This window comes from Harpia harpyja, chromosome 16 (genome assembly GCF_026419915.1).
Source record: "Harpia harpyja isolate bHarHar1 chromosome 16, bHarHar1 primary haplotype, whole genome shotgun sequence".
NCBI classification, from domain to species: Eukaryota; Metazoa; Chordata; class Aves; order Accipitriformes; family Accipitridae; genus Harpia; species Harpia harpyja.
The window spans coordinates 13,968,272-13,994,542 of record NC_068955.1 but is presented as its reverse complement, the minus strand read 5'-3'; the positions used below and the strand labels follow the sequence as shown (position 1 = coordinate 13,994,542).

The following is a 26,271-nucleotide window of genomic DNA, read 5'->3' as shown; positions in this document are numbered from 1 at the left end:
TACAGGGAATGGCTCTGTGACCATCCCCCCCCTCTGGGAACTGGTATAGTCCTGTGATACAAAATAAGCTAAGACTCATTACCATATGGACGTATACACTATCTGTCACTCCTATGCTAACTCAAAAGTATGAATTTGTCGGTATTTAGACACTTTACCACTAATGAGTAAAACAAGATGACATTGGGCTGCAGAACTGCTCTCTGCTATTGGCAGTACTTCACACTATTTCAAGGCTATGCCAGCCACCTACTTAGCCCCAAAAATGACTTGCCAAGATCTTACATTTCAAATGTGATTTTACATAAGCCTATACGGTGTTTTTTGCATCCCTATAGAGACAATTTCTCTTGTTTCTGATAGACTCATAATCATGCATGCAGACGTCCGCATCACCAGGACCAAGGACCTAATTCAGATCCTGATGTTTACAGTGGCCTGAGCGAGAGTTTTCCCTATATATACAATAACTGTAGAGTCTGTGGGCCCAGAGAGCCGTGTTCAGGTCCTGCTGCACACACAAGATCTGCCATTCAAAACCAATAGAGGGCAGAGGCGTCACGCGTTGCTTTGTGCATCATAAGCTGCTTCAAGCCCTCGCAGAAAGTAGTCTGCGATAGAGACGTTTCAGTGCTCACAGCACTGTTTTTCTTCTGCCAAGCAAAAGTCAGAAATCTTTCCCAGACTAACATCTATCCCCACAAGGTTCTGCTCAGAATTCTGATTTGGTCCATGGCAGGAATAAATCGTTAGCTTGTGACTGTTTGATTTCTGAGTTTACAGGCTTCATGTTCTACAAACTGACTTGAAAGTAAAAAAAAGTTTGTGACCTTCTTTTTTTCCTCTATGTTCCTGCACACAAGACAGGAGCTCCGTGTGTAAGAGGTCCCAAAAGCAGATAGGAGCAGCATGGAACACATGGCATGCATTTGAGGAAAGCTGGTTTATCTGGAAATCTAACAAGAAGGTCTTGCAGGCTGTCATCATTACAGTCAGGAGGCAGCTCTTTGATAGACAGTGAGAAGTGACAGCTTGTAAATACCAAGCCTTGAAAATGTGGCTCATCTGTGATGCAGAGAGTGCAACAGTAGGGGCTGAGACATTTGAGTGATGTTCTGGCCAAATATAAGTGACACAAGTTTGCATAAATCGGGACAAGACCCCTTCTCCCCATAATATTGCATGGCTGAGGGTGTCAAAGTCTGACAGACTAAGGAGGTGAAGTACAGGTTTTGTAGTTACGGGTTCACTAACAGGTTGAGGACAGCTGTTCCTATGGAGCCTGTGAAGCAGAAGGTGGCTAGGCCATGACCTAGGGTTGGGACTCCAAAGAGTAAAACTTCCTGGTAAGCCAGAAGGTGGAAATTGGAGGGCATGCAGTTGCAAAGAGAAGCTGCATTTGGACACACATTGCCTGCCCATGCAGATTCTCTGTGTACTGTACAAGAGCAGAGGATTAAATATTGATACTTGCCTGCCACTGCTAGCAGACGAGGCAGTCCCAGCAATGGGAGAAAGGGCTGAGAAAAGATCGAGGGTAAAAAAGAATGAAGTAGCATGAGGATCAACAGTCTTGGGACTGGAAGAAATCACATCTGGAACTGTAACTCGAAGAGATGCCATGTCTTTGGAAGACAAAGGAAGGATGAGCGATGGAATTAAGCAGTGGATGATGCACAATCCTAAAGGAGAGGAGGTGACAAACACAGAAGAGAATATACTACCACCACAGAGACCAGAGGGCGCACGAGCAAGTGAGCGAGCAGTGTTCAGTGAAGACCAAGTCCAGTGAATGGCATCTCTAGGGAGCAGAGGCACTGACCCAGGGCAGTAGGTCAGAGAGGCAAGACCAAGGAAACAAGCAGCAGTGGGACTGAATGGCTCATCAGTTTAGATTCAGCAAAGAGGTCCAGCTAGAAGCCAAAAAGATGGATAAGCTGAGAGCTCAGTAAATTCAGAGCCTTCATTATGGGGGCCCAAGTAGAGAAGAGAGAGTGTGGGAATGATTTGGCATCATGTTACAAGTGACTGATTTATCCTGTGTGCATGAAGCTGAACGATAAGTAGCCAAATTGTTGAGAGAGATGAGGGACTATTAGAAGAAAGGGGAATATTGAGGACAAAGAGCAAAATAAGAGGATTTTTTAGAGTCCTCTTAGATTTGAGAGCAATGTTCTCTTTTTAAAATTTACAAGGCTTCTGAGCCAGGATACTTGGAAACAGTCCTACACTTGGAGGATGAGAAAGCTCAGGTCACGTGAAGGATAATTTCTGTCACCAGCAGTTTGTTGTAGCCAGTTATACCAGACTTCATGTTCTTTCACCAGGGCTGATGTTCTGCCAGTGCAAGAAAGTTAAACTGCCTGACTGCCATGAAGCAATTGCAGACTTGATTCTTGCTACAACCACATTCATTTTTTGGTCACATTTACAGTCCTGTCTTGCTCCCTTCACTAGTTAAGTGATAAAATTAGACAAGGTTGCCTAATTGATTAGTTCTGTTCCTAGTTTCAACAGGGAACAATACACTTAGGTTTTTTAGAAACAATTACAAACTAACAGTGCTTATTTTGGGGTACCCAGACTAACACACTTTAAAAGGGGGTAATCTATTAAAAATGTCAGCTACTGTCTTGAAGAACAGTAACTTTAAGACACCTTGGCTTGGACACCTCAGGTCACTTGATTCCAGGGCTCACAGCTGTGAAGGAGCATGCATGGTTAGATGCAATTGTGCCAGCCCACATGAACAAATGTGGGTACTTATTGCATAAGGTGACAATCAGGTAGTAGTGCTGGGGACACTTGTACAGTGATTGGCAAATTTCCTTAAACAAGCAAAAGCTTGTCAGGTGCCTCTGAGTATCTAAGCTCCTGCTGCTGCACATTTCCAGGAATACTGACAATACGCTGCTGTTTGTTTCACGTGGGAGGGAGGCTCTGCCTCCCAAAATGTCAAAACGCATTTTTTCCCTCCTTTGTTAAAGAGACATAAGTCACTCCCCTATTGATTACCTGTGGGGTTCTGAAGTGGCTTATCAGTTCCCAAGAGCTCAGAACATGCAGGGGCTGCTCAACACGACGATGCAGTCAAAGGTCATGCTGCTGGTTGTGCTTTTCCCAGCCAAGCACCACCAAACAGCACTGAGGTCTCAGTGCTGTATATATGGAATGCCACACTGCTTGCAAGTAGCTTAATTTTTGTGTTAACAAGTAATTGCTACTCTAGCATAGGGTATCTAGGGCTGGTAATTAATGTTAAACACAAAGTTTCTATCTTAGTGCTATAGAAATGATAAGGAGATGGATTCTTGTACGTATGTTACAGGCAATCCCAGTATTGAAGGCTAAGTAGGCCCTATTTTCTTTGCCAAATTCCTGCAAAATCAGCCAGGCTGGGATAGAGGTCATAAAACTAGACACCCAATCCTTGTTGCAGACAGGTTTTAGCAATTGCTGGTTTTCCAATTTTGTGAATGTGACTGAGAACTAGGGACAGGGTAGGGTGCCTTTTATATGCCTTTTTCCTCCATCACTGTAAAAAGTAGTGAATAAGATAGTTTCATTCTAAAATCATGTTTAATGGGTGGTTTGCATTACTTCAGCAGTAATCCTAAAGTATAGTTTGATCTAACAGAACCAATGACTGGGGTAGAGGGAGATGGGCCATATTTTGTTCTCAGTTACAGTGGTCTAAGTAGACATGAAAGGCATTACACCGCAGTAACAGTGAGCTGAATTTGCTCACTTTAGTGAAGCTAATGCGTTTTCTGCATGTCTCTCAAATTACTGCCTGGTTAGTTAAAAGGAGAAGTGTTCAAATATTGATCACAAAAATGCAGGGGATGAAGCAACATTTTAAAAATCAATGCCTATTTCTCATTTCCTAATGATCTCCACCCGTAACTTTAACCAGTCCTGGTTGGTAAGGAGTGTAATGCAGTTCAGGGTAACTTAGATCCTAAACTATTAGCATTTTAGTCATGTTTAAAATCACTTTGTAAGCTTTCATAGTCTTCAGTCACAACACGCAGAAGTCACCTGCTTGTGTTTCTGATCCTTTTAAGGTTTGAAATGCTATTGAGAAAGGTTGTGGATTTGGTTAGCTGAAGGTATTAAAAAGAAATCAATGAAATGCTCTAATTTGAAATGGCTCCCTGACTTAGAGGTTTAATACAACTGCAAAATGAGACTAGTGCTTTTCCTTTAACATGCATTGCATGTATGCAGCTCAACCCAACTCCTTTATTGGTAATCTGAACAAATCAGTTATGGACCAAAACTGCAACTTCCTCCTTAAAGACGGGCCTGATGGACCCTGTTTTTAACTTGTTCCCAGTTACTTAGGAATTGTATACTTCTGTTAAAAAGAGAAAAACCATTTCTCAAGGCACAAAGGTGCTCAGGTCTTTCACGCTTGAAGAAGAAATACAGTAATCACCACTCACAAGTTGCTGTGTGCACACTGGGTATCCATACTCCCGGTCAAAACTCCCCTCTGATTTGTGACCAGCCAGTCCCACAGAAATCAAATGCCATCTAAATGTGGTTCTGTTTCTGGAAAACCTTTTTTTCCCCTTCTTTAAGCAAAAGTTGCCATACACAGTCGTACTTAGGGAATGCAGGGTGGGGATGGTCTCTATCTAAGCTAATGGTAGGAGAAATGAAGAACTATGCCAGAGCTTAGATGCCTCATATCTGAGCCTACTACATTAACCATGGTGCCATCCTTCTGCTCAAGATCTGAAAAATACTTTTGCAAAGAAAGGAGTGGGAATGCAGAGAGGACGAGGAAGAACTCATTATGATTTCTGTTACTGTCATGTTTTTTACATGTCACGCTTTTTTTCTGAGGCTGCTGTTTTATATCCGCATACAGACACGGCCCATAGCTCAACCAATGACTGATGTCTGCTGGCCCCATTAGAAAAGTCAGTGCTGAGATACTGTCCTGTATGGCAACGTGGTTAGATCTAATGTGGGGGTTTTTTGAGAGTCGTCTTTTAGGAGCCAGAATGCTAACAGCAAGCCTAGACTGGGACTTTCATTTCAGAAAGTCCCCTGTATTGCCCTAATCCTCCTCTCAGTGATTACACTCTACTGATTAGGGATGTGAGGGATAATGATTATTACTGAACACAAAAAATAATACTTGGCATTTACATAGCGCTATTCAACTGCAAAGCATTTTACATAATTAACCATGCTGGGATGGTGTTCGCTGCACCACTGCAATAGTCTATTCCTAAATAGTTTTGAAAGATACATGTGATAACCAATCATGTAAAGCGGTAAAAATGGATCTGTGGGAGCTCTTTGCTTTTCTCCTTAATCCCCAGCATGGGGAGCACAGAGACTTTAACGCTGTGGTACTGTCAAGACAGTGCATGGAAGGTTAGGAAAACCAAAGCACAATCCCAAGCACAAATACAGGCTGGGTGATCAGTGGGTTGAGAGCAGCCCTGCAGAGAAGAACCTGGGGGTATTAGTGAATGAAAAACTGAATATGACCCAGCAATGTGCGCTCACAGCCCAGAAAGCCAATCACATTCTGAGCTGCATCAAAAGCAGTGTGGTCAGCAGGTTGAGGGAGGTGATTCTGCCCCTCTACTCTGCTCTGGTAAGACCCCACCTGCAGAACTGCCTTCAGCTCTGGGGCCCCCAACATAAGGAGGACATGGACCTGTTGGAGCAGGTCCAGAGAAGCGCCACAAAGATGATCAGAGGGCTGGAGCACCTCTCCTGTGAGGAAAGGCTGAGAGAGTCGGGGTGGTTCAGCCTGGAAAAGAGAAGGCTCTGGGGAGTCCTTACAGCAGCCTTTCAATACTTAAAGGGGGCCTACAGGAAAGATGGGGAGGGACTCTTTAACAGGGAGTGTAGAGATAGGATGAGGGATAACGGTTATAAACTGAAAGAGGGTAGATTTAGATTAGATGTAAGGAAGAAGTTCTTCACTGTGAAGGTGGTGAGGCACTGGAAGAGGTTGCCCGGAGAGGTTGTGGATGCCCCATCCCTGGAAGTGTTCAAGGCCAGGCTGGATGGGGCTTTGAGCAACCTGGTTTTGTGGAAGGTGTCCCTGTCCATGGCAGGGGGCTTGGAACTAGATGATCTTTAAGGTCCCTTCCAACCCAAACTATTCTATGAGTCTATGATAATTTCATAGTTGCCATGCTGGAAAAGAGAGTGATGTAACATGACTGTACATGGCTTGCAAGATGGTACTTTCCTATTATCTTTTGGGCTCCTAAGACCTAGAGCAGTTTCATCTGAAACTTACAAGACGCTCTTTAAACTTTAATAGGTTTCAAGGCCAAAGGAATCATTAAGACAATCGAGCATTGTCCTGGTTTCAGCTGGGATAGAGTTAACTGTCTTCCTAGTGGCTGGTACGGTGCTATGTTTTGAGTTCAGTATGAGAAGAATGTTGATAACACTGATGTTTTCAGTTGTTGCTAAGTAGTGTTTAGACTAAAGTCAAGGATTTTTCAGCTTCTCATGCCCAGCCAGCAAGAAGGCTGGAGGGGCACAAGAAGTTGGCACAGGGCATGGCCGGGGTAGCTGACCCGAACTGGCCAATGGGGTATTCCATACCATGTGACGTCCCATCTAGTATATAAACTGGGGGGAGCAGGGGCGGGGGGATCGCCGCTTGGGGACTAACTGGGCGTCGGTTGGTGGGCGGTGAGCAATTGCACTGTGCATCATTTGTATAGTCCAATCCTTTTATCATTACTGCTGTCACTTTATTAGTGTTATTATCATTATTAGTTTCTTCTTTTTATATTCTATTAAACCATTCTTATCTCAACCCACAAGTTTTACTTCTTTTCCCGATTTTCTCCCCCATCCCACTGGGGGGGGGGGGGGAGTGAGCGGCTGCGTGGTGCTTAGTTGCTGGCTGGGGTTAAACCACGACAAGCATGATCTGTAGCACTACACAGACCAAAGACTATTATTGAGTCTTGCCTCAAACCCAAGCTTGTCACTGAACAAGACCATTTCTTTTAGACAAAAAACCCTGTCTTGACTTCAGAGAAAAAGAATCCACCATCCTGCTGTATAATGGCATCCTACCATCAGATATCCGTATCCTGAGTTTTTACCTCTTTGATCAATTACAGAGCCCTTTTAATTCAAAACCCTTTTCGTTTCCTGTTCTCTTTTTAAGGAGTGCAATCACATCACTACTTCATCTTTTCCTGGTTATATAAAGCTCTTCAAATTTCTCACAATAATGTAAATTTCCAAAATTCTCATTATTCTTTTACCTCTCTTCTGAATCCAATCCAACTTTTGAGCATCTTGAAAAAATGCGACTAGGTGAACTAGACATAGTATATATTGTTACAACTATTTTACAGAAAGGGGAGCAGAAGCATGGGATTTATATCCCATAAGTCCTCCAAATAATGCTTCCCCCCCCACCTTTGCTACATGCTTTTTACAGTTCTTGGGGTGTCACTGAAACCAGATTAATATTTACTGCAAACATCTTAGTATTAGTAATTTTTACTAAGCAGAGTTAAGTTAGTGTAGAACAGTAAAACTTCTAATACTGTTTGATATAAGCAATGATATTAAAAATTTTATCTATACTTCACACAGCATACTCTTGGGCTAGCACCATAAAATGCATTTCTCTTGTCAGTAATTGATACCTTCTCATATTTCATCATAGTATTGGAAGAGAAAAATATTAAAAATATTGCAAGATGCTGAAGCCTTTCAAAGGTAACTGAAAGAACCTTCCACATGCAGTTGTTAGGATGCAGGACTGGAAAGCTTATTAGCTTGTTTGCTGAGCTATTTGTCTTGTACACACAGTACTGTTGCTGTCAACCTAAGCCACTCCATACAGACAGCTCCTGCAGCCCCAAAGATGCACATGGAGTTTGGACAACCAGTTCTTTTGTTCTGTTAGTGACCACAAATTTTTAATTTCTCAGACCTTTTTTTAGCAGCCTGCTGCTCCTGTTACCTTGTATCGTACAGAAAAGTATATGTGAATCTTGACGCTACCAGACTGAAAGATGTTCAGGATTTCAGCCCAAATGGCAATAGAGGAAGTAAAGGGTAAATGAACAGGTTTATCATATCAGAATGTGGTAGGTAGCCCATCCATCATCTCAAATAGTTCATATAACCTTGGAAGCATCAGGAGAGGTTATCATCTTTGGCCAATTTAAGACTTCAGAGGCAAGACTAAAGCCCTGCCCATCTGCACCATGCTAGCACCTCTGGAAGAGAATTTGAGAAAGCTTTTTGAGTGAAGCCAAGGCAGTGCAAGTGTTTCTTCCTAAAACATAAGAAAAGTTGGAGCACTTTTCCTCATTCAAGAAGCAAAGAAAATCAAATCAGAAAGATCACCCCCGAGAGAACTGATTGAACTGAGTATGAAAAGAGAAAGGGCAGAGCTAATAAACGTGAACTGTCAGTGATGGTGTTTCCTCAGCAAGCCCAACAAGGACAAAAGGAGGAAGCCAGCTATAGTGTCCACCAGTCCTTATGAGACAAACACTGGCGGAGTGCTGTCAGAGAATGAGAAGGATGCAACAGCAGTGGCAACATAGCAAAAAGCATCCCCAGCCCATCTGCGATGGGGGATAAATGAATTCTGCTGGGAAAAACGTATTGACTGTAGGAGGAAGTTGTAAACACCATGGCTGGTTTCCATTTTGACTACACTAGTGGAAAACAACAATAGCAATGAAAGGAGACAGAAGTGGTTCTTTGTTATTACACTATTGCTCTTTATTCCAACATAAGCTGTCCCTTTGACTTTAAAGAGAAGGTACTCCTTGTTTCCTCTTGGCCATCTTTCACTCTCTACACAGCACAGAACTATATGATATTTAGGTGTCAACACAATATAAATTTTTGAAAGAAATAAGCTATCCTGGTCAAAGAAGAAATAAATAAAAATTACCATTTGTTACAATAAGCAGAGAGTTTAGTTGCTAATGCGCTGACTGGGTGGGAGGAAGAGATTGTCTTGGGATCTGGAGGTTTAATTAGGTTCACACCCAGAACATGCTGTTACAGAACCCAGAGGGTAAAGAGGAATAAAAAAAAAACAACTCAGACTTACGTCGGTTTGAATGATGCTCCATGCATTAGTTAGGCCAATATTTCCATCTGTCCCATACAAATGAAGCCCTTTCTTCAGATCCCGCTGAGCATACTTGTCAATCTAAAACGAAAAAAAGACGACACAAAACTCAAAATTTGCTGAGTACCACATTTCAGAATCAAAGTGCACGGAGCAGGGAGATGTTGGACAACAGTCCTATAATGCAATGAATAAAAAGTTAACTGACATTACCTAAAGCCTTTCTCCTGTAGAGCTGGTATCTATTACAGGTATCTGCATTTTGTAAAGAACACGAGGAGTTCCTGTTCTGTTTTAATGTTCATGTTTTCCATCATAGACCTCCAGAACATCTTTTCCCTTCTCACTTAACCACCAAAGTACTACAGAGAGACTCGATTCAGTTTAATCACTCATTTTTTGCAAATGAGGCCTATATATGAAAACATTCATCTACCCACAGCATTTCCTTTTAGGCTAGTATCTTTAACTGTGACCAAGTACCCCTCAGCATCTTCCATATGCTTCCTGGGAGATCAACAGCAGCATTAACATTGTACTGATGTTTTGAATTGTGTTCATTATATCAGCCAGGGTACCCCACTTCTTACAGCAGGATGAACATAGTTATACTGAAGCAGCAGGGAATGAGCTATCCAAAATTCAGGACAGGATTTAAGAATTTAGTTACTAAACGGAGCTTCTCTTAAATAAATGCATTTTTGTTGATTTAATGAAAGTATAAAGTTCTGCTTTAGAAGCTGAGACAAGGGGAGTCAAAAGAATCTCAGTAGACATAATAAAGGGGGATGAGAGATGATGTTTAGCGCTTACATTGTTGAAATTAGCTGAGGCAAAGACAGTTTTTGATAAGAAGAGCTGGTCCCAAGGACCAGCCAATGAGGTAGAGACAGATAAGACTGCTCCTGATAAGAAGCAGGAGCAGGCCCCAAGAGCCCAGCTAAGACTGGTCTTGAGGCTTGGGTGAATACCAAGAAATCACTGAGCCTGCGCAAGAAAAAAGGTTACTAGCGGTGACGAAGAGGAGCCATCTATCTTCATCTCTGCGACCACCAGACGACCACCATAAAGAGGCACTGCGCAAGCGCAGTTGAGACTATGGAAATGACCTCTCGGAGCTAATTTTAATATGAAGCTGGGATAGGTCATGCATATGTATAGGCGTATTGTGAATATGTAACACTTGACTGTATAAACTTGAGACAAACTGCCGAGTCGGGCGCGCACGACTTTGGTGGGACTACCCCCCGTGCGGCCCAGCGCTGAATGAACATACCTACTTTACAATCTCACTGATTGTGGAGTCTGTTTTCTGCACGTCAAAGCTTTTGCAATTGAAGATGGTGCTTTCTTGTTGAGAGTCTCTGCTGGTAAAGCAGGCTATTGTTCGATCCACTGGTCACCACCAGGTAGTATCCAAAATGATTGCAAAACCCCCTCTCCCAGTCTAACCATACATACACATTTCTACAGAATCAAGCAAACACAAAAAAGGAAGTAAATAATAAATGGATATTCGTGGTTTAACCTGATTTTTCTGTTGTAAATGAAAAGCACTGAATAGCACTGCTCAAATACGCCTGTACATTCCCCCCTCCCCTGGGTGCTTGGCAACGTTAGTGGTCTGTTTGACATCAGAGGTATAGCAAGAAGGGTGAGCAGACCTGTCCCATTTTCTTCTCCATCAATCTGCTATAAATCTAACTGCAAAATACAGTGCTACTCTGAGATCTTTCTGCTGCAACAGTCAAAAAGAAAACCAAAATTAAATTCACAACTTGCTTCATGGGGACAGCCTAAGTTAATACATACTCTCTTCCATATTGGACAACAGACAGACATGGTGTATTCTCTAGTGATTGCCCCTCTGACACTAGTCATTCCAGCTGAGGGGGGGTCTAAAATGAAGTAACCAATGCTAATTTTGAGTTAACAGAGGGAACAAAGGTATTCTGCTTCTACCATAGACTTATATTTTCCTTCTGCTTTGTTCAGTCAGAATTGTTTTCATTTGCTCCTGGAAAAAAAAGTGGATGCAAAGCATCTTCCATGGTGTGAAAGAGGAATTTTCAACCCACTACATCATAATCATTATGGGGTAAATGTAAAGTTACTCAACAATATGACTCCATGAAAAACTATGACCTCAAAAGTTCATCACATCCAAGAAATCTCTGCTGTATGTGCAAACGGTTGTGCTTGGTCTCTCCAGTTCTTTTGTTTCCCTCCTGAAAGTTTACCACCATCAAGCTGAGCCACAAATAAAATAGCTTTGGGACAGTACAAGAAAGATGTACAACTCAATCTCAGCACCTTAACTGTCATGCAAGCACTTTCTTGTGGATGACTCTCTTGAACAGTAGGTGCTGTGCTCCCACTGTAATTGTCACATAAGCTGCTTTTGACTTTACACACAGATCATACATAGTCAGTGGTATGTTAATTAGAAGAGAAAACCAAAGCTGAAAGCTATCATTAAATTTGGAATCAGTTAAGAAAATTACAGACAATAAATGATAAACTTAGATGTATGGGGGATTCCTAGCATTCATTTAAGAATTAAATTGAACTGGGTTTTAGCTCTTAACTTATCCTCAGCTCCCTGTGTCTCAACTGGATCTACTGTGGTCTCGAGCAGAGCCATCAATTAGGATGGAAGGGCACAGTTGTGTTGCTAGTCTGAGAGAGGCTTTGAAATTTAGTTAGTGTCTGACAGAGGTAGTGAGGTAAATTAATTGTTGAAAAACTAATTCTTATTCAGAAAGGGGCAGAGGTGAGGAGGAACAGCATAGCTGAGGGCAGGTGGGGACAGAAATCTAGCTAGTAGATCTGTTGCCTTGAAGACAAAAGAGAAAGGTCTATTTGGAATATTAATCTATCACACCTGAGAAAATCTGCCCTGTAAAGTGAGAGCTATGCATCAGCCTACAGTTCATATCACCACTAATCTGGAACAAAGGAGATAAGGTCAAATGAAACAGCAGTGCTTATCTGAAGGGCAAATACCATGCTACCAAAAGGATGCAAAATGCAAAGTTTGCATTCCCTCACTCAAATTTTGCTTTGCAAACCAATGCAGTGTCTCAGCATGATAATCCTTTTTACCAGGGCTCACAGGCTGCCCTTGTTAATGCAGTCTTCATGTCCTGTTTGAGAATAATAATAATAAATTATAATTTAATAACTTACAATCAACATTTATAAAGTACTTCAAGATCAGGAATATTTTGTTAGTCCACGTGTGCTCTAACATGGTCTCAGGAGATTGCCTTACCAAGCATTCCTGCTCTTCCTTTAACCTGCAGAAGACGCACTAGCAAGCAACTTGCTGAGGCAAAATGAAAGCAAATCCTCTCTTCCTCATAAAATTAACCACTTTTGCCTGCACAAAGAGCGCAAGACCTTTATACTGGGAACATAACTGGCAACAGATTTCCATATTTCAGAAACTGAGTAAACAGCAGAGCATTACTCAAGAAAACAGGCACTATGTGACCAGTTCTCTCTCTGCTATTTCAAAAAGCCTCAACATCAAGTCCTGCACATTGTATGACCCATTATTATTTGTCGTTTTAAAAAGAAAGTGCCTGTTTACAGGAAAGTGCCTGATTACAGGACTGGTGCCACAGCCAGGGGTTCAGCTACTTAGACCATGGGACTCACTTTGAGAAACCTGGTCTAGATGGGGTCCATCTGTCAGAGAAGGGGAAGAACATCTTTGGTCATAGGCTTGCGACGCTGGTGAAGAGGGCTTTAAACTAAAGTTGCCAGGGGAGGGGAACCTCAACCCATCCCACTTGCACCAGATTGATGCCAGTGCCAGCAACAGATGCCCAGAGCCTGGAGGGGGATCACAGGTCAGCAGGAGAGCACCTGAAGAGCAGCACAGAGGAATTCCAGCCAGTAAGTCAGCTTCATCGGGGGCCCAGCGTAACTGCCTCTATGCAAATGCAAGTAGCATGGGGAATAAACAAGAGGAGTTAGAGGTGTGCACATGCCTGCAGGGCTATGATGTTACTGGCATCATGGAGATGTGGTGGGATGGCTCCTATGACTGGAGTGTTGGAATGGGAGGATACAGGCTCGTTAGGAAGGACAGGCAGGGGAGATGAGGAGGGGGTGTCATCCTCTGTGTCAATGACCAGCTGGAGTGCACGGAGCTCTGCCTGGGGATGGATGAGGAGCCACCCAAGAGCTTATGGGTCATGATTAAAGGGAGGGCAGGAACAGGTGACATCATAGTGGGGGTCTGCTGCAGACCACCCCACAAGGAAGACCGAGCAGATGAGGCCCACTATAGACAGACAGGAGCAGCCTCACGTTCACAAGCCCTTGTCCTCATGGCGGACTTCAACCACCCTGATACCTGTTGGAGGGACAAGACAGCACGGCACAAGCAATCCAGGAGGTTCCCGGAATGCGTTGATGACAACTTCCTTCTCCAAGTAATGGAGGAGCCAACGAGGAGAGGTGCTGTGCTGGACCTTGTTCTCACCAGCAAGGAGGGGCTGGTGGGGAATGTGAAGCTCAAGGGCAGCCTTGGCTGCAGCGACCATGAAATGGTGGAATTCAAGATCCTTAGGGCAGCGAGAAGGGTGCACAGCAAGCTCACTACCCTGGACTTCAGGAGAGCAGACTTCAGCCTCTTCCAGGATCTGCTTGATAGGGTACCATGGGATACAGCCCTGGAGGGAAGAGGGGCCCAAGAAAGCTGGATAATATTCAAGGATCAGCTCCTCCACGCTCAGGAACAATGCATCCCAACAAAGAGGAAGTCAGGCAAAAACAGCGGGAGGCCTGCATGGATGAACAAGGAGCTCCTGGACAAACTCAAACACAATAAGGAGGCCTACAGAGGGTGGAAGCAAGGACAGATAGCCTGGGAGGAATACAGAGAAATTGTCTGAGCAGCCAGGGATCAGGTTAGGAAAGCTAAAGCCCTGATAGAATTAAATCTGGCCAGGGACATCAAGGGCAACAAGAAAAGCTTCTATAGGTACGTTGGTGATAAAAGGAAAACTAGGGAAAATGCAGGCCCTGTCCAGAAGGGAACGTGAGACCTGGTTACCTGGGACATGGAGAAGGCTGAGGTACTCAACAACTTTTTTGCCTCAGTTTTCACTGGCAAGTGCTCCAGCCACACTGCCCAAGTTGCAGAAGGCAAAGAGGGACTGGGAGAATGAAGAACCACCTGCTGTAGGAGAAGATCAGGTTCAAGACCATCTAAGGAGCCTGAAGGTGCACAAGTCCATGAGACCTGATGAGATGCATCTGCAGGTCCTGGGAGAACTGGCAGATGAAGTGACTAAGCCACTATCCATCATATTTGAGAAGTTGTGGCAGCCCAGGGAAGTTCCCACTGACTGGAAAAGGGGAAACAACCCCCATTTTTAAAAAGGGAAAAAAGGAAGACCTGGGGAACTACAGGCCAGTCAGTCCAGTCAGGCTCACGTCTGTGTCCGGCAAGATCATAGAGTGGATCCTCCTGGAAAATATGCTAAGGCACAGGGAAAATAAGGAGGTGATTGGTGACAGCCAACATGGCTTCAGTAAGGGCAAATTGTGCCTGACAAATTTCTTAGCCTTCTATGATGGAGTTACAGCATTGGTGGATAAGGGAAGAACAACTGATGTCACCTACCTGGATTTGTGCAAAGCATTTGACACTGTCCCACACAACATCCTTATCTCTAAATTTGAGAGGCAATGGATTTGACGGATGGACCACTTGGTGGATAAGGAATTAGCTGGATGGTCGCACTCAAAGAGTTGCAGTCAGGGGCTCAATGTCCAAGTGGAGACCAGTGACAAGTGGTTTTCCTCAGGGGTCAGTATTGGGACCAGCGCTGTTTAACATCTTCATAGGTGACATGGACAGTGGGATTGAGTGCACCCTCAGCCAGTTTACCAACCACACCAAGCTGTGTGGTGCCATCGACACACTAGAGGGAAGGGATGCCATCCAGACAAGCTTGAGAGGTGGGCCTGCGCAAACCTCATGAAGTTCAACAAGGCCAAGTGCAAGGTCCTGCAGATGGGTCAGGGCAACCCCAAGCACAAATACAGGCTGGGTGATCAGTGGGTTGAGAGCAGCCCTGCAGAGAAGAACTTGAGGGTATTAGTGAATGAAAAACTGAATATGACCCAGCAATGTGCGCTCACAGCCCAGAAAGCCAATCACATTCTGAGCTGCATCAAAAGCAGTGTGGTCAGCAGGTTGAGGGAGGTGATTCTGCCCCTCTACTCTGCTCTGGTAAGACACCACCTGCAGAACTGCCTTCAGCTCTGGGGCCCCCAGCATAAGGAGGACATGGACCTGTTAGAGCAGGTCCAGAGGAGGGCCACGAAGATGATCGGGGGCATAGAGCACCTCTCCTATGAGGAAAGGCTGAGCAAGTTGGGGTTGTTCAGCCTGGAGAAGAGAATGCTCTGGGGAGACCTTATAGCAGCCTTCCAGTACATGAAGGGGGCCTACAGGAAAGTCAGAGGAGGACTTTTTACAAGGGCAGGTAGTGATCAGACAAGGGGTAATGGCTTTATACTGAAAGAGGGTAGATTTAGATTAGATGTAAGGAAGAAGTTCTTCACTGTGAAGGTGGTGAGGCACTGGAAGAGGTTGCCCAGAGAGGTTGTGGATGCCCCATCCCTGGAAGTGTTCAAGGCCAGGCTGGATGGGGCTTTGAGCAACCTGGTTTTGTGGAAGGTGTCCCTGTCCATGGCAGGGGGCTTGGAACTAGATGATCTTTAAGGTCCCTTCCAACCCAAACCAGTCTATGATTCTATGACACTTGCTTGGAAGAGGATATAAACTTTTTATAATCCCACACCATATGGGTGTCTCATTTCCTTATCTCTCTCATCTCTATGCAGGTTGCAACTTTGAAAGAGGCATACACATGCTGTGAAACAGTATCTCCAGATTTCTGTAATTTTTTTTTTTCATGTCCATTGACATGGGAAGGTGTCGGGAAATCTCACAGAGTTTTATACATATATATACACACAGAGAGAACTTTATATTTATTTGAGTGGTTGTAAATGTAGGATTTTACATAGTTCTCCTTTACCAAACTTTCTAACTGATCATCTAACCAAGCATGCTGTAGCTGCACCGAAGAGTGCTATTCTTTTAAGATCATCTGATTTAAAACCTCTTTTTCACAGAGCTACTCCTTAAAGCATTCACACTCTCTTGTTTGTTTATGCTAGAGTCAAAAAGGTCTTCATCATCACCTAGAAATAACCTTTTACAGCAAAACTGAGTCTGTGGCTCTTTGGCACCAGGAGAAAGGGGAAGCAGGCATCAGCCTTTAGTCTCCTGTCACTTGTGTCTGCAGCTGAGGTACCAGCATGAAGTCCCCACCGTCTGTGTCACCCCTGTTTCTAGCCAGTTACGCAGAGCCTTTTTTATTAATGTGTTATCTTGCATGAATTAATCAGTCTTGATGCAGAAGTAACCTTGGACTTCTAAGAGCGTAGATGATAGTAAACAAGATCACTTCTCTCATTCAGGCTGCAAGGAGTTCAGTGTCTATGTGCGGTCCTATTAAAAGCACATTGACCTCTGCTTGAATAACCTGTGTACAAGGTTAGAAGACTGGTACTTTTTCCCCTAATTGAAGCACTGCTTGAAGCTCTAGACATATGATTCCTTCTGGCTTTGACCAGAGAGGGGTAAGTAGAACTCAGCACCTATTTGTGGAACATAGCCAGCAAATGCTCCTCCAGGTCATTCTGTTTCCTGCTAACCTCAATTTTGTTTCTTCCTCAAAATATTTTTAGAATAGCAGGAACTTTTCAATATGCCTTTATTCTAATCGCATATTTGATTTAAATGAAAACTCACAAACACCCCCAGCTGTCTCTTCTGCCTTCAATTTGAGTTTTTCAGAAAATGATCTTTCTGAAAATGAAATGCTACACCACAGCGATTCACCGCGTCTCCTGACAAATGATCCCACCCAGCATTCACCAATTTGTCAGCTTCTCTTATTTGTCTCTGTGCTACCAGTCCTCAGCCAGGCAAAATGTCTATCACAAAACAGGGACTGTAAGTACTATATTAAATATTCTGCAATTTACATCTGCTGCGTTCTCCCATATTCAAGCCAGGCCCTTCATAAAGTGCAACTCCATCTAGCGAAGGAGCACAATGAAGAATAATGAAAACTCTCAGCAGGCAAACCGTTAGTCTCAATGAGATGCCTATTTTTAGTCATGTGGAACACCAGAGATCTCCTTAGAAGAAAGAGTTTCTGAAAGGTTAGGCAGTAAGAACCTTTTGTCAATCTGGAAGTGAAGCAGAGAAGAATTCTTTTCCTCCTTGGAATTCATTGGTTAACAGAGGAGAGGTGTAAGCTTCAAGCTGGCACCCCATCCACATCAATTGCTATGACTTCTGGCTCCAGACACATTGGAGGCTTGCTCATGCTTACCAGTGCCATCAGATTTCAGTGGTGTTTCTACTAACCTAAGTTAAATGTGTCCTGTTGCTTAGTGTGGTAACCCACTACAATCCATGACTGCAAAAGAACCCCTTCTTAGAGTGGGGTATGCATATTACTAGCACTTTATCTAAGGTAAGATCCTGTTCCCACTGCAATGAGCACAAATACTTTCTCACTGACTTCCGTTAGGCCCTAATTCAGCTCTTAAGTCTCTCATTGTCCTATTAAAAAGATTTTCTAAAAAACATACTATTCTAAGGTAGGCAAGTCATGTGCAGAGAGTTTCAGGCAATGAAGGAAACTCACTATTTGAACTAGAGAAGAGAAAGCTATGAGAGATGCAGCAGGACTGAAGAGAAACTGCCACAGAGGTCAGGAAAAGTGGCTGGAAATGGCGCAGTGAGAGAGAATGGGCAGGGATCTATCTGAGCCTCATCTAAACTACAGTTGTGACAAAACATCCCTTTAAAAAAAACAAAAAAAATCTTACTTAAGCCTGCATATAAATTCAGGCCAAATTAAAAAGTGGTTCCTTCTTAATCTGTATTCCCTCAAGACAGCTACTTAAGCTGTAGCAATTTACATGTAAGGCTTGTTTTACTGTCAGCTTTGTCCCCTTATTACTTCAGAAATCCAGAGCCTCCAAGCAGAATTGGGGCTGGCTGGCTGACAAGCCGAGCTGCAGAAGCCAGCATCCTTCAAGAGGACCAAGAGCTGTCAGACTCCACCTTGCCTCCTCGAAAAAGACAAACTAGGAATAATTGAGGCCGAGATAAAGACTGTGTAACAGCAGCAACAACAAAAACCCTGCTTAGCACAGACATGCTGAAAGTACTACATAAATATTCTGGCTGCAAAAACCCAGTGAGGCTCATAATTCTTTCCATCTCTCTATTACAGATGGGGGATTGCAGTAGCCTTCTCAGTTCCTGGGGATGGTTTGACAGATGTCTCACTTTCTGTCTAAATGAAAAGCTTTGGAGTTTATCTGCTTACTGTTAAGGCATGAAACGGAAGACAAGTAGTGTTCCCTGAGAAGCCCAGTCCTGTAGTTTTGCTGCTGATGAGGAGGAGGAAGTGCTTTGGAGGAAAATTTCTTGGGCAAACAAGAAAGTTGTATCTGTGCAGAACACAGGTATTATCAATATTTACAGCTAATATGATGCAAGACCTTGATTAAACTGAAGCTACACAAATACTGAAGAGACAAAGTCCTCCCACTGTCCCAGCACACCGAGAGGGAAGGTAGCTTTGCTGTAATCCTCTCTGGAAGAAAGGCCAAAAGAAGGCTCTTGGGGAGATCCTTATTAACTGCTTTTCAACTTGCTGACAGCGTGAGATGTCACTTTCTAAGGCATAGCCTTTAGGCAAAGGCCAGAGAATGGCAGCAGCGTCCCCAGCTTTCTAACCTGCAGGTAAATGGAGACTTTTAATTTCAAGCCTCAGTGCTTCCCTACCACATCATGAACAAAAATTCCACCCAACAAGCCCCCTAAACTGGACAAAGCCTCTCAGCAGTGTTTCAATATAGGTAAGTAAATATTCCTGACCCTTCTGGTGATTGTTTCCCCTACCTCTCTGCCTCTCCACCACAACAGGAGAAGCTGTAAGGAAATGACAAAATATCCAATGGTTTCCCACTGGGCAAAACTTTTAATTTAATGCCTTGATAATCATTCTCTACAAATAGCAGGGAGTGGGAAATTGAATGTAAACAGAAAGTGCCTAATCTATAAGGTCATTTGTGGGAGCTCTCTTGCCTAAGAAGAGATGAGATTGATTATACCAACAGGTAAAGCTTTTTTAAATGAGATGTCCCCAAGCCTGTCCATAAGAAGCTGAGAGCAGTACGTGCTCTCCTTACCACTGAAATCTTCCTTATACCATCTGCCTATAAATAGAAATCTTGTAAGATTTTAGTAAGTAAGAGACATTGCATGAGTTTTGCTGAAGTTTGGCAGTTAAGGGACAATATACTAATTTCTTTTCAGTGTCCTCAGTGTTACGCAGCATCTCCAGGACGCTTTGCTCAGCTCTGTGGGATTCCCTCTTCCTCACTTCCTTCCCAAATGTGAAGCAACTGCAGGAACTAACATTTTTTTGTAGTTGCTTCCTTAAACACAGCAAACCACTTGCTTAGTGAATTCTCTTTTCCTTGTTTGACTCCAAAAGCCTATGTCAGGAGTCAAACATTTTATGGCTCTTCCAAACTTCATTAAGTTAGTTAAAATGCTTATTAGCTCTAGCAGTGTTTGATACCAAGAGAGATGCACTGGCACTGGCTGTGTAACTTCAGAGGAAAAGCTGAGAATACAGGAACAAAAGATCGTAGGAAATGGTCTGGGAGTGGGAAGAAGAATGAACATTTCTGAAACATGCTGGCTTGGGTCAGCCGAGGTGAGACCTTTCAGCTGTGCCATAGGCTTCCTACATAGTCTTGAAAAGTCACTGTTTCTCTTGTGCAGTTCTCTATTAGTAGAATAGGAATAACCTGACTCCGCTCATGCCATAAAATTAATAATATAGTTTCTGGTAGGTATTTGAATACCAAAACCAATGTGGGACATGAAGCCCTGTACAGAATCTGAGACAAGGAGTGGAGTTACTAACCTGAGAGGGTCAGTAACCCTCCTGGCACAGAGAGGGAAAAACTGAGGTTCATCAGGAAGCAAAAGGAAGGACAAGTACATCTTGCATTGGCCTGGAGCAGGCAGCTGGTAAAGCTATAAGAGAAAGAGTCTCCCAGCACGTGCTCTGACAAGAAGCAAGAAGTTGCAATAGTTTTTATAACAAAAACCTAATAAGAAAGTCAGAGAACTTGGGTTTTTAAATCAGTTTTTCGTGGGTCCATGGTTTGTGCATACAATTAATTGCAGTTTCAGTCACTGTCTTCTGCCCACAAGCACCTGCTTGTGCTCAAAAGCAGGCAACAAGGCACCTGACGCAGCAGACAACTGAGGCTGCAAGAAAGGAGCCACTGAAACATTCCCATACTATTCATACTACTAAAATGCCAATGAATCCCAACAGCAGCTTTAGTGCCGCTTTGTTTTAAACGAGAGATCACAAGTATGACAAGTCACTAGGCTCTGCAACTCAAAATTTTTCATGTAAGAGCAAATTCAAATGTTTTCAGCAAACTGCACCTGATTTTGTCCAAATGATTCCTTTAAAGTCTAGGGGAGAGACAGGCATTTTATCATTGTTCCATATAAAGTGAATGTTTAGCTTCCTATCATTGCTGGTATAAGGGAAAGTACTCTTTTCTGTAGCCAGAGAGGCCACTGCCATCTAATGTGTTCTTATGCACAGCAACAGCTAACTTGTGCATCAAGTCCCCAAGCTTGTTTAAATAAAGTACATCATAACTAGCTCAGATACGGGCTCAAAATGTTAAGGTGCAGCTATGCACATTCTTTGCTTGCATACAGAATGAAGCCAATAGCACAGCTGACTGCTTACTTAAGAGGATGTGTACATCCAGCTCTCTGTCTTGTATGGCACCCTGTGCACAGGCACTTCCCAACGAGATACTCTTAGACCTCCTTAAAAAAACCCCAAATCTTGTTTCTTTTTAGTGAACCTAGGAATAAAAACTTTAAACATGAATTCTTGGCTTGCTGCTTCTTGTTTCAAAGGAGTTTGAACGCTGTAGCAAACATGGGGAAAGGGCTGGGTAAAACTAGGCAGGTAGATCAGATCAATTATATACACAAAAGGCTGACACTGCAAATTAATTACCAGGATATTAAATCAATTCTTCTTGGGCATTATGCATTTTGAGTGACAAAAGCCTCACCATCATTTTGGAGGAATTTCAGGTGAATGAACACTGAAGTGCATGTTTTTTGTGACATACCTAATTATTTATACAGCATTCAGGTGACATCTTATGCTGATTCTGTAGAAGGAACCTTTTGTTTACATATAAATAAGCTCTTCTTCAGATTCTTAAGCTGGTTGAGAAAAAATGATACTAACGTCCTCAAGAGCAGTGACACCAGCAAAGTCGGGTGTCATCATGACCTAACATTGCCATTTCTTTTCTAGAAGGAAACTCCCTTTGTCGCAGCTTTTCTCCATATACTTGCTCCAAAGATAACTGACACAAAAGAGCTTCTGTCCCCTTTCTCCAGTTATGTATCCCACCAACTGCTGCTCTTACCAATGCTCTTCTGTCTTCACACATCAGCCTTGTGTCCCACAGATCTCACAACTTATCCTCAAAGGCCTCATCTCCTTCCTGTGCCATTCTTCACTCACTTGAATCATCTTTCCCCAGACATGGTCTTGTAAGAGTCATTCCTTTCCTGCATGTCCCAGTAAACAGTAATTTTGCCTTGATCTCTAGTGGCTACAGGACCACACCTGTGCCAGGGTATAAAGACTCCTCTGAGCTATGCTCATGTATTGAAATCCCAGGTACACTGAATCCAGGCCAGCAGAAAAGGGAAATGCCCATTCTGTCAAAACCTATGCTTACGTTGAGAATATTCCCAGGATATCTGTATTCAGCATCTTTGCCTTTTTTTTTTCCTTTTTTTTTTAAAAAAAAAAAAAGATAATCACTTTCATTTGTCCTCAGCAACCATCAGTATAACCTCAGATAAGTAAATTGGGAAGGATGCTAATTAACATGATACATGCTGTTGAGCCTTTGTTTGCACAAGAAAGGTGGGTTGCATTTGTGTTTCAAGTGCTAACAACCTGTTATCTCCATCTATACAGACAAAAAAAAACCCCAAAACCAAAAAACCACAAAACCAAAAAAACCCCAACCACCTAGGGATGCACATGTCAATAGAGCTTGAGATCCAATTAGCTGCCACAAAAGCTTCAGGACGTGCAGAGGCAAATCAAAGCAGGGAGACAAGCCACTTTTCCTTGTAGGAACTAATGACCATTGTGTGATTATATATTAGGCGGAACAGTGACATTGGACACAGAGTCCTTCACAGATGCTGTGAGCTGGGAAAGGGGAAGCCAGCAGTTTACTCACAGAGATGAAGGACTCGGCCATTTGCCCACAAAGTCATTTGCTGCAGCCACCCCATGGGATCAACCTTTACTTCAATTATTTACAATACTCATTTACTTAGTTTAAAGGTGAATGAGAGCTTTCAAATAAGAGACAGCTCTACTAAAATATCAGGGAGGAGGGATAGCAAAGGCAAACCACACCCTATGCTCCCACTGTGGTAAGAGAAGATGAATGAGTCCCACAAACCATGTAAGTGTGGGCTATTTGCAAATCCATTTATCCAAGTAACTTAAGTTCATTTCCTCTTAAATTCACGACTTTGGTAGGAAAATATAAGCCAAAATACAGAATTCATCCACTGCCATAAGGTAAATGCATCTCTGCAAAAGTCAAAACAATTATACCCTAACTAGACCAGGCCTCTGGTGGCACCTGAACCTTGCTGGGTGCGGCGGGAAAGGCACACAAGCTCCCCATGGTTAATCACAGGCATCGGCATTGCCACCTCTTGGTGGCAGAGCTGCTCTACTGAACGCAGTGTTGCCAGCTCCACCAGCAACTAGTAACAAGGAGGGTAAGCTGTAAATTAAGCGGGGGAGAGGGCTGGTTAAAGCATGTCCTCAGGGGAAGGAATTTTCGTGATTCCTTAGAACAAGGGGAACAAACGTGTGCTGATAAGCCACCTTTCTATGTGCTGGAACTAAAAGACCCATTAAAAACAAAACCAAACCAGCCCACCAAAGGGTTAAAATCTGTTACTCTACCTGGATAAACTTGTCTGTAAAGAGCGATTCTCTGGAAACAGATTGAAGAAGCTGTGTCTTCCTAGATCTAGGGAACATTAATCCTTAGGGGAAAGTGAGATTTGCACACAGCCTGCTTTATTATTCTTAAGATATGCTTTCTCTGAAATTAACTCATTTTAAATAAATAATGCTGTGAGGAGAACTACCATTGTCCTTGGAGGGAACAGACCAGCAGGCAAAGTCAGGCTCACTACGGCACACTTTATGCCTACCGCGGGGTGATCTCTGCTCAGCCTGAAAGTGGGAGAAGTGCAGAATGCACCCCCAGAGAGAGAGGGCAGCATGAATCATAGATCCAGGAAAGAGACAGAGGGCTTTGGAGGAACATCTGGCTACTTCACAGAAACTCAGCAAGACCATTGGAAGAGTTGCCTGGCTTTATTTTGAAGAAAATGCAACAGGATCTCAATATCCTCCTGGCTAAACACCAGAGAAGGTAATTATCTCCTTACCCATATTTTCTTTCTTGAAAATACATTCTTTTCTTCCAATCACATAGATGTGTACTTGCAAGAATCACAGGTTATGCTAAATGCCAGCTCCTCAGCTAGTAGAAATCTTCCTGGCTCCACTAAAACCAATGGAGTTGCCCACATTTCTAGCAACTTAGCATCATCACGTGGCGTCTCCAGTGGCTCAAAACCATGTTTCTATTAGGGTACATACAAGCTTGTAAACGATTCCCTCTCCAAAACAACATCTCTAACACCATGGGAGTTCTGATCTTCAGCAACTGGAATTACTGTTTTTAATCCTCAGCTAAGCTTTTTGGTGGAGTTGTTATAAACTGGTAAATAAAATGACTTGGAAAGCTAGTAGATAACAAAAGCAACAGAAGTGAGTAACTACTATTAAATGCCTCCCTTGTTTTAATGAAACAAACAATTGCGGCTCTTCACCACACTTCATTGAAAACAGATTTTATCGTGAATGGAATGATTTGGGATTCAGTCACTGCAAATAAACAAACTACATGGAGATTGCTTTCCATAATAACAGAAAACAAGCAAATAAACAAACTGCCACTCACACTTACATGGCACAAAATGCAAGTTTCCAACACCCTCTCTACTTCTAATAATGTCAGAAAAAAGCCACGTTTCTCATTGGAAGTCACACAAGTTGAATGGAGAAGGAAACGTTGTTGTTTCCCTATATGTTAAACACAGATAAGTGACAGTACCTTCACTGAGCGAGGTGCTGAAGGAGTGCAATTATTTCCATACAGAACAGAATTATACATGCTCTTTTTTCGCATAAAAAGTGGCATTTACCAAATGAACAGCAGACACCCTGCTAAATGGCAGCAAAGTGGGATGAAAGGAGAAAACAGATATCTTGAAGAAAGGTTCACCTCAAACTGCTGCTACCTGGGGAGTCCTCCTATATCCCAGAATGTGACACGTGCACATCCTGGCTGCCAAACCCAGCTGCAAATTGGTGAGAGGTTTGGCTCCCCTCCCAGACCCCATCAGGGTGAGCAGTGGAGGAGAGCATCAGTACCGCTGCTCTGTGGCAGATGCAGTGTTTCAAACCACGCAGGGCACATGCCAACTTCTTTTGTAATTGCATCATCATGTAAATGGTGACACACAGCCTGTATAGCTAGATGTCAGTGGCCATCCACTCTCCATTGACAGTTAGTAGGGTCAAAAGAGGCCAAGGAGTCTCAGTTCCTCAACTGCCTGGTGGTCCTGACTGAAGGGAAAGGACACCCAGGTGTGCCAACTGGAAATGTCAACAAAAGCCAGCATAAAAAACACACACACTGTTCATGTGAGCAGCAAGGGACCCGACAGACATTATGGTTTGAGCCACCCTCACCTAACCCTATAAAAACCAACATACTAGTAAGTGTTTGAAGATCACATACCACATATAGCTGGACTAGAGGTAAGCAGACTCCCCAGTGAAAGGGGACACCCATGTTGTGACAGACATGAGTCCCATTCCAAATTCAAAGGAGCCACTGTTTAGGAAAAAGGAAGGAAATTTGCAGAATTGGTCCCTCTCAGCCTGTCTTCCTCACAAGAACTGAACAAGGTCACAGCTAAAAGTATATAGAGAACTGTCTACAATAATCCAGACTCAATCAAATAAGTGCTGGTCACACTACCACCTCCTTCAGATGGCAGTCACTTTTAATCAGTTCTAAGCACAAGCTGCATCTTAATCAGGATCCTTAAAGGGCTTATCTCCACTGGATAATTTCACCTTGACTTAACTGACTGCCAGTCACCTAGAGGTCACTGACACATTTGCAAAGATTAGTTTGGACAACCTCCAAACACCTCTGGTTTGCCTCTGAGATCAAACTACAGTAGTATTAGTTTGGCTCAAACATGTAGCTAGTGTCCAGAATTGCCTTTAAAAATGTGTGAATTGTCTGACACTTATTGTCAATCAAGTACAGCTCAACCCGCCCCCTGCCCCCACCACCCCGTAGTCAGTATAAGCTTACAGTATGGGCTGTATCCTGTTACCAACCTGCTATGCTAATCCATCTCCTTTGTCTCTCTTCCACAAAACCTCAAGTCTTAAAAGCTTTCTGTCAGGAACAAAAACACTGCCTTTTTTTTTTTTTTGGCTGTAATTTACACGTATTCTGCTTTCATGCAATTGATTTCACCCAATATAGGAGCCTTCTAGAAGAGGTGCTGTTGTTTCAAAAAGGTGGTGTTTGAGCTAAAACATTCAGGACCTGAAACAAGTTTCTGCCGTACACAAACACACCTTCTAGAAATGGCATCGAGGTCCTGGAAGTAATCCAGGCAGACTAAGTAATCCTCAACAATGATCTAGTTTACTCAGAAACAGCCTCTGTCAGAAGGGTGAGTTATCCCTCGGACAGAAACAGAAACCAAAGTGAAAGGTTAAATCTGCCACATATGACAATGGTCTCAAGAACACCTCTGAAGATGCTCCTCA

The 26,271-nt window shown here is 43.2% G+C and overlaps 1 protein-coding gene across 17 annotated transcripts in view; it reads right to left on the bottom strand.

The window, feature by feature from the left end:
- TSPAN4 (tetraspanin 4) overlaps positions 1-26,271 on the bottom strand; it is a 486,303-nt gene that overhangs the window by 9,001 nt on the left and 451,031 nt on the right. For all 17 annotated transcript variants that reach the window (XM_052810435.1, XM_052810441.1, XM_052810436.1 and 14 more), the window contains one exon: positions 9,089-9,190. In XM_052810435.1, the coding sequence (XP_052666395.1) occupies positions 9,089-9,190 (102 nt within the window). The remainder of the gene's footprint in view (positions 1-9,088; positions 9,191-26,271) is intronic.